Below are 15400 nucleotides of genomic sequence, written 5' to 3' on the forward strand. Positions count from 1 at the left end.
GGATATTATGCTAAGCAAAATAAGTCAATCAGAGAAAGAGAATTATCATATGATCTTTCTGATATGAGGAATTTGAGACACAGGACCGGGGGTCCTGGGAGGTAGGGAGGGAAAATAATGAAACAAGATGGGATCAGGCAGGAGACAAACCATGAGAGACTCTTAATCTCAGGAAACAACTGAGGGTTGCTGGCTGGTGGAGAGTAGGGATAGGGTGGTTGGGTTATGGACATTGGGGAGGGTATGTGCTATGGTGAGTGCTGTGAATTGTGTAAGCCTGATGATTATAATTATATATATAATAATTTTAATTATAATAATATTACATATAATTATAAATAATACATTATATGTTAATAAAAATATCAAACATCAATTAAGAGAAAAAAAAGATTTTATTTATTTGAGAGTAAGTAGATGCTGTATGATTCCACTTATAAAATTCTTTTAAAATGCAAAATAATCTGTAGAGACAAAAAGCAGATTGGCAGTTGCCGAGAGATAGTGGGGTTGGGAAGGGTATGTGGGAGGAATTGTAACTGAGCATAAGGAAACTTTATGGGGTGATGGGTAAGTTCATTATTTTGATTGTGATGAGGTTTTCACAGGTGTTTATATATATCAAAACTTATATACTTAAAAATATATACAGGGATGCCTGGATGGCTCAGCGGATTAAAGCCTCTGCCTTCAGCTCAGGTCATGATTCCAGGGTCCTGGGATCGAGCCCCACATTGGGCTCTCTGCTCGCTTCCTCTCTCTGCCTGCCTCTCTGCCTACTTGTGATCTCTGTCAACTAAATAAATAAAATCTTTAAAAAAATATATATATATGTGTGTGTGTGTGTATATATATATATACACACACACAGCTGGGGTGCCTAGGTGGCTCGGTGGGTTGGGCCTCTGCCTTCCGCTCAGGTAGTGATCTTGGGGTCCTGGGGTGGAGCCTCGCATTGGGCTCTCTGCTCGGCGGGGAGCCTGCTTCCCCTCTCTCTCTGCCTGCCTCTCTGCCTGCTTGTGATACCTGTCTGTCAAAAAAATAAAATCTTTAAAAAAAAAAAGATAAAAAAATATATACAGCTTATTATGTGCCAATTATACCTCAATAAAGGTGTTAAAAGCAAACACCAGGTTATTGTTGTTAGTTGTGGGGAGTGGAGGAGTACGTTTATTCAGAGAATGAGAAAGTACAAATATTTAACGCTCCTTAAACATAGGAAAAAACTTACTTGAATTAATTTATTTCAAACCCACTGAATTTTTTTGTATTCTGTTTGAGAGAATAGAATGTAGTATATAACCTTAGTTGTTTGAGGTTTATTGGATTGTTACATGAACCTTCTGTTCATTGTCGTTGGGTTTCTACCTTCCAATAAATCCCCCTTCCATGAGCTGGAATTCAAGCCAAACTATATTTCTTCTTGCTAACAGTTATTTGACAAAAGTTTAGTTGAGAACAAAGGAAAACTACTGACTGAAATTAGATATCAATATTTGCTACAGATTTTTATTTTTCTTTCTATCCCAATCACTCAATAGCACATGCAATTTATTTCTCAAAAGTAGTAATTAATTCTCATAGGAAAGTAAAAGAGACTAACAAAATTGGAGCATGTTATGCAGAGAGGTGAAATTGTCATTTGAAATCAAAGTTACCTCAAATATAGTCAAAGATCATGAAAATAAAATGAGTTCAAAAAATGCAGCTTATCATTGAAAGTTAAAAAACAGTTGTAATCTGTAAACTTCTCATTTATGACCTACCTCTCTGGCTCGATGAAGCTGTGCTTGCTCAATCCTAGAGATGACATTCTGTACTGCAAATGGGATCTCCAGCTGAGGGACCCCTGATTTGTAAAGGGATTTTCTGGACATGATGGTGGAATCCATAACTTCTTTTTCTGGTTCAGAGTCGCTGTCTATCCCACTTTGCATTTTGATAAATATTTTGAAAAGTTAGTGATTTTCTTTTATTTCTTCTTTTTTCACCGAATATAAGCAAATGCTAATAAAGGTGTCTACAAGGAAGCTAGGTCTTTCCTGCTCCCACAGGTTGTGGTTTACCCTAATTTGTTGCTAACCATGGTATTCCAGTCCTGGTGATGTCATAGTAAATCCATCATGACATCAATGACTCAAACATTTCTAGAGTGCTTACTATATGCGGAGAACTAGGCATTCTATCTATATGCTGTCATGGTAGCGGGGAGGGAGGGTAGGAAAGAATAGACAACCAGAATATTGAACTGAATATTGAAAAGGAAATAGAAGATATAGCCTTGCTTAAATAAGCTTAAAATCTAGGTGTTAGAATTCAAGATCCAGTATATCAAATGTAACTCCTGATTCTTCTCTCTTCCTGAGGTTTTGCTTAAGAATTTATTTTTAAGATTTTATTTATTTATTTATTTATTTATTTATTTTAAAGATTTTATTTATTTATTTAACAGACAGAGATCAGAAGTAGGCAGAGAGAGAGAGGAGGAAGCAGGCTCCCCACTGAGCAGAGAACCCAATATGGGGCTCGATCCCAGGACCCTGAGATCATGACCTGAGCTGAAGGCAGAGGCTTAACCCACTGAGCCACCCAGGCGCCCCTTATTTATTTATTTGACAGAGAGAAATCACAAGTAGATGGAGAGACAGGCAGAGAGAGAGAGAGAAAGGGAAGCAGGCTCCCTGCTGAGCAGAGAGCCCGATGCGGGACTCGATCCCAGGACCCTGAGATCATGACCTGAGCCGAAGGCAGCGGCTTAACCCACTGAGCCACCCAGGCGCCCTGCTTAAGAATTTTTAAACCTGTAGTGGACTAGTTGTGTTACAACATCCTCAGCTGCCCCTCAGCTTGTCCTAGACATGTAATAATTTGGAAGCTATTATTTGGCTGAAGGTCAAACTCTCTGCACTGCCTAGTTATTCATTTTTCCAAGGAATGTGACTGAAGAAGTTTCTGAAATTCCATAGCTGGCCGGAGGAAGTGAAGGGAACGTTGGATGCTGCTTTGTAACTGAGAGGAGTACTCTGGGCAGCTCCTTTGATAGCAGAGGATGTGAAAAGATTTAGGACAAAGGAGTAATTAAAGGACAGGGTAGTTTTGTTAAATGTGTAGCTTTTTTATTTATTAAAAAATATGAAGCAGTACAGAAATAAATATAACAAATAGTCATGTGCCTATCATATAGAATGATCAAATATTAACATTTTGTCGTATTTGCTTCAGAAATGTTTTTTAAAGTTTTTTTTTTTAAATGTATTAATTTGAGAGAGAGAGCATGCAGGAGAGCATGAGCAGGGGGGAGGGTCAGAGGGAGAGGGGAAGTGCTGACTCCCCAATGAGCAGGGAAACCCCCTGTAGGGCTTAATCCCAGGATCCAAGGATCATGACCCCATCCGAAGGCAGCCATTTAACCGACTGGGCCACCTAGGCACCCCTGCTTCAGAAATTTTTAAATAAAGCATTAGAGATAAAGTTGGAGTCCCTTTTGGTCCTCTCCCTAGACTCCTTCCTCCCCCTCTTTCCCTTTACAGAGACATTGACAGTCATGAATTTGATGTACTTATGTCTAGTCTCTGTTTATATAGTTTTACTACAGGTGGATATATTCATAAACTATATATCATTTTATAGATTTTAGACTTTATGCAAATTATGGATACATAATGTAATTTCTCTACAAGAACTTTGTATGTTGAATTCTTATTGTAAACTTTGTCCTATGTTGCATCCTTGCTATAAACTTGTAAAGTTAAACAATTTACATATTTCAGTCCTTCAGAGAATGGGAGACAGGGAAACATAAAGTAGTTGTCTTTTAAGAAATGAATCAATATAAAGAGAGCAAATATTCCCCTTTCTAATATCCCATTGTCTAAGTTACCCCCTTCTCTGTGTTCCCAAATACTTTGTAAACTTTCTATTATAGTACTTATCTCTTTGGAATGTAACTATTATTTGTCTCTGTCCATTATTGGTGAACTTCTCAAAACCAAAGGCTGTGTTTTAGGGATTTTGTTTGTTTTAAACATTTGACATATTCTTCCTCAGTTCCTCCTCAGAAATTTTCTAAAATTTGGATATTTATTATCATTTCAGACTCAATTATATGGAAACTTTCTAAGCCCCAGAATACTTTCTTTTATTGTTAGATTGCCTCCCCTAACACCCAGTCACAAAAATTACTCCCTCCTTTCCTTTAAGTCACATTTAAGTCCATTCAAGGAAGTTAAAAATGTTTCTGAAAGGACTGCAATTAAGTATTTTGGTAAATGTTTAAGTTTGACTAAAATATTCATCATTATCCAGCATTTCTTGAACTTATCAATTAATTTATTAAGTACTTTGTTGATAATATTAGATTGTGAGATCCTTAAACAACTTTCATTTCTCTTGATTTTTTTTTTACATTGCTTATCTCAGTAGGCATTCACAAAGCAGCTTACATGCTTGTCAGCTAAACTAATTTAGCATTATTGTGCTCTCTCCCTCTCTCATATTTTTTATGCAGCATGGACTTCATCAGCAACTGGAAATGAAGGCTTTTTAAAGCAAAATTTAAAAGCTCCCTCCTTCCCCTTCAATTTGGTAAGCACTTGAGAGATACTACTATGTGGCCACCATTATCCTAGAATGTGAAAAATATACGATACCGGTGAAGGAAGTAAAAAACGAAAAAGAAAAAAGAAAATAACTTAAGACAGAATATTCAAGTGATAATAAGGGACATGAAGAAGAAATCTGTAGGGAGCATTGTCTTTGGGAAAACCCTATGGAGAGAGAAGGTTGATTGACAAATGAAGGCATTCCAGATAGTGAAGACACCTTGAGCCATGGCTTTGGAGGTGAGTGTTGAGTTTATCTTTCAGGGGAAAGGTAAGATTGGTTTAATTGAGATGAAGTAATGCTTAGTTTACTGTGGATCAGATTTGGGAGAGGATGGAATACAAAAATAAGGAATTCGATGGAGAAACGACTTTGGTATTAAATGAAAAAGTGAGTACGTTCATTAGAGGTAAAGTAAGGGAGATTACATGGGATCGGAATGGTAAGGTCTTGAAAACAACAGTTTGGTGAAAATGAAACCTTTAATTTAGAAAGATTTTTTAAATAATAGCATGGGAAAAATCAGTGGAAAAGATCAAGACATAATTATTTCAAAAGATTAAGTGTCGGACCTAAGATACAGAAGTGGGATTGATAGGGAAGAATAAAGCTTACTAGGTATTGCTGAAGATAGTAAAGAATTTGGATCATCTAAAAGAAAAGTGTAAAGATCATTTAAAATTTTTTTTTATTGTACTTCATTTGAAGTGACAGTGACAGAACATCAGCGAAGAGGCTTTCCATACTAAGTATTAAGTAGCGTGGATGTGGCTACCTGATCTAAGTGAACATAGGGCAAAGTTCTTTAAAGGCGTTTCTAAGGGAAACCCGCTCTCTGAGAGGGTTCCTTCAACTGTAAAATGGGGATACTATCTATTGCATAAAAGATTAATTCTCATAAAATACTTAGAATAATGCCAGGCACATAGTAAGGCACATACTAAGCATTTCATACACAGCAGCTGCTATTAATATATTTACTATTACTGCTGCCTTTTTTTTTTTTTCCCCCACTCTTTTTCTTCGAGCCACCACCTTTTCGGAAGGATTGGGCGTCTGCCAATACTCTCCACACAAGCTCCGCTTTTCATCAGATCTAGATTTTGAACTAGGAAAACTGCGTAGTTACAGTAGCGGTAGCCCTCCGCTTGACGAGGGATAAAATGCGTCAATAAGATCTGTACACACCCCCGTGGTACAGAATGGTGCTTTCCTCTGATCGCTTCCCTCCCCCCACGACTGACGATAGTACCTCCCATGCTGCCGCTGGAAAAGGTAGCGTAAAAGTTGAGCGCGCCGAGGGGTTTCTCTTCTCCCGGAAGCAATTTTTCTCTGGAACCGGAAGCGGTTGCTCTTTCAAGGGAGGTGGGACTGGGCGGGTCAGGCCGCAGCGGCTGACGGCGGGGGAGGAGCCGGGTCCACTGCCGGGTGGAGGGGCCAGGCGAGTGTCCTTAACCTAGCGTTTGGGGCTCGGGCCTTTAAGCCCGTTGGAGTCGCGGCGGCGAGAACGACTGGGCCGAGCGGAGGACGACATGTTGCTCTTCGTGGAGGTGAGTGGACTTGGTAATGTCGTCCTGCTGTGAGGAGAGCAGGAGTGTGGAGGCACCGGCCGGTTCCACCGCCATGTGACTTTCCAGGCCGTACACGCCGCGGAACCGGCAGATAGGCTGACACAGCACCTGGGCCGTGCAGGCCTGCGGCTCCACTCTGCGCTCTCGCAACACTTCAGGAAGCTGTGGGAAGTGAGGGCCGTAGTGGGGGAGAATTGAAGGTGGAGAATCCAGGCTTGTCTGGTATGAGGTGAGAATCAGAGGAAGGGGAAAGTGTCCCATATGGACCTCCTAGAGGAGGCAAACAGGCCGGGGTTGGGGGTGCAGCAGGACGGGGCGGAGTCTACTGAGAAAAGGGTAATCAGGTGGGCGCGTTGGCGGGGGTGGGGGGTGGTGGAGAAGCGAGGTCTCGCGGGGCCCTCTGGGAGGGAAGCAAGCAACATGTGGGGCCGCGGAGGGAGGAAGGTGAAATTCGGTATAAGTATGTTGAAGAGAAAGTTGAAAGCTGCTTTTTATCAACCCCCACCAAATTTTGTTTGATCCCCGTCCGTAAGTCTCTGGAACGTTCTGTGGGTGGAAAGCGAATTACTGTGAACGGAGGAGACGCCAGTAGGCTTTGGAAGCCTTGAAAGGCACCGCTTTGACCTTTTGTAAAAGTTACTCAGGCAGTGGCTCCGGGATGAGGGTTTGGCTTTATGGACGCATAAAAGCCCTTACAGGAGGAAAATTCCAAGAATGAGAGAAACCTAGTCCGAGGAAAGCCGGCTTTTTTTTTTTTTAATGTTATTTAACAATAGAAATACTTTTATTTTAACTGGAACGCCCGCTGCTGGCCTATTTTAGTTTTAAAGGTAGTGGATACCTGATTTAGAGAAATACGAGGTTTAATTTCTCTAATTTCTCTTATTTCTCTTGTGTGCAGTGAGCATCAGCTGACTGCCTGGCTAATGCTTTGAGTAGATTCCAGATCATATTGTTCTTGCATTGTGAAAACGTCAAACCAGCAAAGCTGCAACTTCGCAACTTGGCACTTGTTAACTATGCCCATAAAAAGAATCTTTTCAATGAGGGAAGGAATTTACAGGTTGTATAATGGATCGAGAAGCCAGGACCAGTCTGTGGCTGTTTTTTTCTCTCTCGGAGGGAGTGATGGATTTTACTCCGTAATATTACGACATAAAGTAAATTTCATGCTTTTAATTTTTTTTAATCTAACCGACTGTGTAGCTGATAAATTTGAGATCTTTAAATTGGGTTTTAAAGAGACGCAGCTACCTTAGAGTATGTCCAACATTGGTAATAAACATTCACTTGGAACACTCCCAAGTAAATCATGAAGAGATTTGAGATTACTGAGCCCATTCTGTTTGCCAATTTTTTATCCTCATTGTAGGTTTTTTTTCGGCAGGATAAGAAATCAGATACGATTTAAAACAGTGCCAGTTTGTATTAGGAACGTTATGCCATGCAAATGCTTCAGGTTTTAAGTGTGTATGTGTTTTGCTGGGCAAGAGAATGTGAAATTTTATTTATATTAACATGAATTCCAAAATAAACTTTTGAGTTCCCAATTGATTCGTTTGGTTTTGTTAAAATGTGAACTTTAATAATCGCTCCATTTATTGAGTGTTTAAGCTAGATCCTCTCTGGTTTGTAAAACAACATTGCAGTGTTTTACAGATGAGAAAACTGAGCGGAAGAGGTTAAGGAACTTAGAAGTAAAGTAGTGGAATTGGGATTTAGATATAGGTTATTCTAGTGCCAAACCATGGCTCTTATTAAACTGTTAATTAATATTTCCACTAATCATTTTCTTTGTGAATCAGTACATTGTTTTAACTTTTCTCCTATAATGAGTTGCTGAAAATTAACAATGTGACTACACGTTTGGAGCCAAATATATGGTATTAAAAGCAGTGAAACAAAGAACAAAAAAACAACCTACTGGTCATGTGGCATTTTGTTAACTAATATTTGATTTTTAAAACTATAGAAATAACCTACAGGATTTAGGAGCGAACCACAGCTCAGTTTGATGCCTGAGGTCATTCAGGTGCAACTCTGGCTCCAGAATTTATTTTGCACTTTCCCCTAAACCAAGGATTCTTAATCTGGGTCTCTGGTTAGAATTAAGGAAGTCTGTGAACTTCATTGAGAGAAAAATATTTCCTTGTTTATTTTGACTACATTCTAATTAAAATCTAGAATTGAAGAGAACTGAAAATTCTTGAAATTGCAATGGGTTCAACAAGAGAAATATTTTCACATATTACAGGTTTTTAATAAGATTTTATTTATTTATTTGCTAGAGAGTGCAAATGAGAGCAGAAGCAGAAGGAGCATCAGAGGGAGAGGGAGAAGCAGGCTCTCTGTTGAGCCGGGAGGCCTATCTGGGGCTCAATCCCAGGACTCTGGGATCTTGAGCTGAGCTGAAGGCAGTTGCTTAACCGGCTGAGCCACCTAGATGCCCCCTGTGCATTTTAAAAACATTCTGAGAAGAGATCTGTAGATTACTTGGACTGCTAAAGAGGTCCATGGCACAAGGTTAAGAGCCACTTTTCTATAAACCAAGTTGCTTGCGGATCATCTTTGGTTGGGTTTCTCTAATCTGGAATCTGAGCCCTTTGTAGTTGTATTCAGAATCTTTTACTTGTGTGTGTTTTTCTGGTAAGACCCTAGCTTTTCGTTTATAACTGGAATGAGTGGGACAGATAATAGTAATGATAATGGTGCTATAATAATAGGGGTATACCTGTATATTGTACTTACTGGGCGTGAGGCATTTTTGTATAGTAAGTACAAAACACAGTGTTTTTTCATGTGTTCATATATATACATCTACTCAGTCCTATCTGTGAGAATTATTATCTCCATTTTAGAGATAAACTACAGCATAGAATTTAAGAAACTTGTCCACAGCTAGTGAATATTGAAGTTGGAATTAGAACGCTGTTACCTAGATATACTGCAATAGGAAGCTACAGGCAGACAGGGAATCCTATTTTAAGGAATAGTGAGATGTAACTTTTTTAACTTAGTTTTGGAGACAGAGGGCTCTATTGATTTAAGTAGTTTAAGTAGTAGTTTGATTTAAGTAGTTTATTGGGTTTTTTTCTCACTGTTCTGAAGGGGACATATACAATATCTGGCTCTCTGTGAAGAGGGAAAAATGTTTGGATAATTCACAAAGTTGTCAGATATTTACCAACATAAATTCCCTTAAAACACATTCTGTAAGTTCAAAACAGCATTGTGCTTTTTACTAACAAATTACTTAAATAAGAGCTTACACTTTTTTAAATGATTTTTTGTGATTGCTAGCATTTTTGTTTGTTTTTCAGATCATTTTCCCCCCTCTAATATTTTTAGCAGTTTATGTCTGCTTTAGTTGTTTGGCCATGTTTTAATTGGGTTTCTGTCTCTAGAGTTTTTCCCTGAAAATGAATACCTGTAACTACTTATTTAGGTAAAAATGACTTTTATGCACTCTATAATAACTCTTAGATAACTTTTAAATTTTTAATTATTTAAAATACAGATAACATAAAATTTAATGATCTTAACCAATTTTAAGTGTATGGTTCAGAGTTATTAAGTACTTTTACATTGTTTTGCAGTGTCACCACTATTCACATCCAGAACTCTTCATCTTGCAAAACTGAAACTGTATGATACGCATTAAACAATAACTGCCCATTCCCTTCTTTCCCCAGCTCTTACATAATTTTTAAAGTAATTTATCTGACTTCTAAAGTGTTCTGTTTTTTTAGGTAATAACATTTTAAATTTTAGATGAAGCTTAGAATCTGAAATCATTTATTTTATATTGTAGTAATCATAACATTGTGCCTTTAACTCCAAATACAGTACTGGTTTTTCCCATTAATTTAAATAATTTATTTATAAAAAGTTATTAGATGTCACTGACTGACAATGATTGTTTTAAAAAAATGACTTAGAAGAAGAAAGTGCCTAAACAAATTGTGGAATGATTGCCAAGAGAAATTATAAATAAGTGAATAGTGGTTTCTGAGCAATTTGATTTTGGAATATTTATTGGAGGTAGATGCAGAATTTAAAAATGAATAAAAATATTTTCAAGTAGAAATACTTTCAGATACAATGGACTGAGAATGAAGGAGGAATTATCTTTTAAATGTGAAAAGTAGAATAAAATGCTTAGAAATGAACATAAAGATGTAAAAGTACCTTTTGGTGCTTCAAATTACAGTGAACTGGTTTACAGTTTTCCAGAAGCTAGGAATATTGATATTCAGTTATTTTGTATCAGTTTGGGTTTGTTATCAGGCAGCTTCGTATTATTTCCCAGCTAATGGAAATGATCCTTGACAACAGTAGTCATGAACACTTCAAATCTGTAATTTTGGTTTCCTACCTGGAAGCTTAAGAAGAGATTTTTGACCCTGTAGTTGAAATGGGGTCTGAGTCTATATTGCATAGGAGTGGAAAGTAGAGGAAGTTGAGAAACTATAATCCTGTGAAGTCATTAAAAAGATTTTAAACCTCTCTGAAGATCCTTAAGTGAAAATGGAAAATGACTCTTCAGCTCTGATGGTGTTCATAGCATTTTATTCCTATATTCTATATTTTGCTTAAATTTTGTTTTCTTTAATGTTTAGTTCTTGAGGAAGGTTTCCAGTCTTGATAACATAATAAACTTTTGCATTATGCACTGTAATTTTCTGCAAGGATTTTGGAATCCTGGGTTCAAATGTTAGTTGTATGACTTTAGACAGTTGACAACTTTTTGGAACATCAAGTTCGTATCTTTAATTTGGCAATAATAATTTCTTTTGACAAAGTTTGTGTTCATTATATTAATGCTGTTTATGATGTTTATGTATTAAGCATTTTAACATAGTCTAGTGAAGAGCTTAGCTGACAACTATGATTTGATTATCATAGCAACTCTTTTGTGTTGTAAATTGTCCAGTATATAAATAGTAACTTTCCAAAATTATTACTTTATGCCTTATGATTTGTTGAACATTTTTGGAAAAATTATTAAAGCTACATCATAATGGCACTGGTAATTGCAAAAACTGCTATGAGACAGCACTGATTTAAGAGATAAATACCTTTTAAAAAAAAGAGAGAAGTATGCCTTTTCGAGTTCTAATCTGAGTCTTGTTACTAATTTACCTTGATTCTGAATAAGCCAAACTGGGTAATTAACCTTATTTAAAAATTTTTATAGCTGAAGAGTATACTTTTAATTGGGCAAATAAAACTTACAAAACAAGAATGAAGATTGCAGGAGCACCTGGGTGGCTCAGTGGGTTAAAGCCTCTGCCTTCGGCTCGGGTCCTGATCCCAGGGTCCTGGGATCGAGCCCCATGTGGGGCTCTCTGCTCAGCGGGGAGCCTGCTTTCTCCTCTCTCTCTGCCTGCCTCTCTGCCTACTTGTGATCTCTGTCTGTCAAAAAAATAAAATCTTTAAAAAAAAAAATGAAGATTGCAGTGTGTTCAAATACAGACATTTGTATACAAGATTTAAAGGAATGCCAAATGACGAGATGCAAGTAGATGATTTATATTTCCTCTTTTGTAAAGAAAATTTTTTCTAATATGCAGGTATAGGTATATGTAAGAAAAAGAAACTTAAGTACTCATGTGTCTTCTCATCTGTTTCTTGTAATAGACCCAAACATTTGAGCCAAACTTTGGTTCAGAAAATATCTCTGTATTTATAAATGACTGACTCTAAACCAAAGACAGAAGAGTTCATTGGATCTTTCGTCCTTCCTTCCTTCGCTTCCTTCCTTCTCTTGTTTCCCTTTGTTCCCTTCTAGAGGAATACTTTAGATGAATATTACTAGGGGTAGAGTATGAACTGTAGACTGAAAGCCAGACTCCAAGGATGAAAAGTTAAGTTTTGTTTGGTTTATATATTACTGAGGGAAGAGAAAAGCTTTTCTGTGTCAAAACAGAAATTTAGGAGTAATCCAGGGTTTGTGTTGTACATAGGTGGCCAGTACTTGTCCCATCCTGTTTCATGTTCAAAAATTTCCTGATTTGTATGATTATTTTTAATTCTTCAGAAGAGACTGTATGCTTATTGGCAGTACTTTTCCTCATATCACTAACAGTGCACATAAGTTGGTACTAAAATATTTGTTGTTGAATTAGCTATGAGAAATTAAATTTGTAGGATTTACAGAAGTTTGCAGTTAAGCAAGGTAAAAGATATGTGGGATTATTCTAGCCTTTTGAGTTAGGTGAAGGAAAAAAATGGGGGCAGTGATAGAGTAATAATTATAAGATACATTTATATACAGGGTTGCACAAAAGAGTGGTTAAAAACAAGTACAAGGCTACTGTTCAGGCTCAGCCTCTTTCTATTTGTATGACCTCGAGCAAGTTGTTTCGCCTCTTTCTCAATTTTCTTATGTGTAAATTGAGGATAATACTAATAACTTGAGGATAATATTAATAGGTCACATAAGGTTGTTAAGAAGATTGACAGTTAACGTAAAGTACTTCAAATAGTATCTGGTGCATAGTAAACACTACATGTGAGCTGCAGCTTTCATATACACTGGGGAAAGATAAGTCTCATCTTAGTTTTCTGGTCATTTTTATTTGAAAATAACAGTTTGGGGCGCCTGGGTGGCTCAGTGGGTTAAAGCCTCTGCCTTCGGCTCAGGTTATGATCCCAGGGTTCTGGGATCAAGCCCCACATCGCATCGCATCGGGCTTTCTGCTCAGCGGGGAACCTGCTTCCTCCTCTCTCTCTCTGCCTGCCTCTCTGCCTACTTGTGATTTCTGTCTGTCAAATAAATGAATAAAATCTTTAAAAAAAAAGAAAGAAAGAAAAGAACAGTTTGCTGACTTGACTATACAGATTTCTGAAAAGGATTATTTTTTTATTTAATATTGATTGTATTTAATGTATTTAATGTTGATCATATTTAATATTGGAATTTTTAAAAAAAATTTGATTTATATGGTTAGCTGTTGGCTTTATTAGATAACAGTTTGGAGTAAAATGACTCAGTATGTTGAGGACTATTTAAATTACTTAAATGGTAAATACAAGTGGAGATCTTGGTCTTAATAAGGGGGTTCATGAATCTCCTATAAAACTTTTTGGGGAGAGCTCTGTAGTTCTGATTATATTTTCAGAGTAATCTTTGATGCCGCCCCCGCCAAAAAAAAGCTAAACCACTAGTCTATGGAAGCCTGTTTTGTTTTTGAACAGTTAACAGATGCCATCTGACTGAGGTATAGTGAAAATTTGGGGAGATAAGTCTTTCCTTCTGATAACAGAGGATCGGTAGTAATAGCTTTATTGATGAATAAACTTCAGGTTTTCTTCCTTGGAGAGTAAGTGAATCCTGATTCTTGACTCCTTGAAGAGATTGGGGGAAATGACCTCGGCGGGGCGGGGGGTCCAGTTACCTTGCTACTGAAAAGTGTGAGCCATAGACCAGCAGCTAACTTAGTTACCCAAGGGCTTCTTAGTCTAAGCCCTGAACTGCTGAATCAGAATCTGCATTTTAGCAAGATCCCTAGATGATTCTTTTTTTTTTTCTTCAAGATTTTATTTATTTATTTGACAGACAGAGATCACAAGTAGGCAGAGAAGCAGGCAGAGAAAGAGGAGGAAGCAGGCTCCCCGCTGAGCAGAGAGTCTGATGCGGGGCTGGATCCTAGGACCCTGGGATCATGACCTGAGCAAAAGGCAGAGGCCTTAACCCACTGAGCCACCCAGGCGCCCCTCCCTAGATGATTCTTAAGCACAGTAAAGCCTGAGAAACACTCGTATAGCATTTGTTCATTCCTTGATTCATTTGGCCTCCTGTGTGCCAGTCACTGTTCAAGGTGCTAGGGAGCAGTAAACCATACATAAGGTCATTGCCGTTGTGGAGCTTGCTGACAAAATAATTCAGCTGAAGATAAGTGCTTGTGATAGAGGGTAATTTTATTGCTAAACTGCCATGAATATTATCTTTTTTATTTAATTGAAAATTAACTATGGCCCTAGGATAGAAAACTACTTTGGCCCTGAGATAGAAATCAGTGCAGAGCTGAATTGACTTCTGCTCTGAGGACCCTAGTTATCTGGTGGCATATCCATTTTTTTTCTGGATTATGAGTCATTCTGGACAGAACTGAGCCAGGGACCATTTGGCTTGGTGAGGAGATTTATAGTATTCCTTAAATGGCATGTAACTTGTTGTCTTTTATATTTTTTAAAATAACTAGTTGTCTTAAAACTTTTTTTCTAAGGTAACTGTAGTGTAGTGGTTAAAAACCACTGTAAAAATGTATCGGCAGACTGTTCCTTCTGCCTAGATTCAAATCCTGCCTCTGCCTTATTAGCTTTGCAACATTGGGCACATGACCTTGGGGTAAGTAACTTTTGGGGCTGGGGCTTAAGATTTTAGGTAATCTCTACACCCATTGTGGCTGGAACTCAACAATCCCAAGATCAGCACATGCTCCACCAACCGTGCCAGCCAGGCTCCCCTAAAGTAACATTTTTCTTATCTGCAGAAGGTGGATGATGGTCGTATTTAACTGAAGTTGTTATGAAGGTGAATTAAGTGTTCCATAAATGTTAGCTGTTACTCTTCTCTGTCAGAATGGTGAAAATTTCCCAGTTTAATTTTCATTTTTGTTGTCCATGAAATTCCCGTAAGCATGGTCTGTTAGAACCTTAAAGTTTTATCCTAGATGAAATGACAGGTGTTTTGTGTCTTTTTTTTTTTTTTTTTTAATAATAATTACTTGTAATTTGGTGGTCCTCTCAATATTGGAGATGGAAAAATTAAACCTGGATGATTGATTTGCCATGAGAAATAACTTTAATTGCCATGAGGCAAATAACTTTATTCAGTCTATACACTTTGTTTTTCAGCATTTGTAGGGTTAAGTGGCTTGGGATTTCTATTTCTAATCGTAAATAGGTAAGTAAAACAAGTGGTTGGATATGACTGAAGAGATAGTTCACCATATTCATGATGACTTTTTCCTGACTCTGTTCTGTTACCTTAAAACTGCTGTTTTTAATGACCGGAGGGTATCATTTTGCCAAGAATATGATGTCTTTCTTTTTTCCTTTCATTTATATCACTCCCCACGTAGGAACTGGCATAAAATGGACCAATAATAAAGACTGCTTTTGGCTTATTTGGTGATGACATATATTGCTAAGGTAGAGGTGGTGATTGATCTCTCAGTTTTGTGGACTGACAATTTGGATATTTTTGTGGTGGTTTTGGC

The 15400-nt window shown here is 37.6% G+C and overlaps 2 protein-coding genes across 2 annotated transcripts in view; one reads left to right on the forward strand and one right to left on the reverse strand.

Annotated features, from left to right (window-relative positions):
• Positions 1 to 1949, reverse strand: part of FAM186A (family with sequence similarity 186 member A) — a gene marked incomplete at its 5' end in the record, with an annotated part of 73920 nt that extends 71971 nt beyond the window's left edge. The window contains one exon of the mRNA XM_032347848.1: positions 1767 to 1949. Coding sequence (XP_032203739.1) covers positions 1767 to 1949 — 183 coding nt within the window. The remainder of the gene's footprint in view (positions 1 to 1766) is intronic.
• Positions 1950 to 6030: 4081 nt separating this feature from the next.
• LARP4 (La ribonucleoprotein 4) overlaps positions 6031 to 15400 on the forward strand; it is a 76175-nt gene continuing 66805 nt past the window's right edge. Inside the window, 1 exon segment of the mRNA XM_032348168.1 lies at positions 6031 to 6152. Within this exon segment, the coding sequence (XP_032204059.1) occupies positions 6135 to 6152 (18 nt within the window). The 5' untranslated portion in view covers positions 6031 to 6134.

The sequence above is a fragment of the Mustela erminea genome, chromosome 6 (genome assembly GCF_009829155.1).
Source record: "Mustela erminea isolate mMusErm1 chromosome 6, mMusErm1.Pri, whole genome shotgun sequence".
NCBI lineage: Eukaryota > Metazoa > Chordata > Mammalia > Carnivora > Mustelidae > Mustela > Mustela erminea.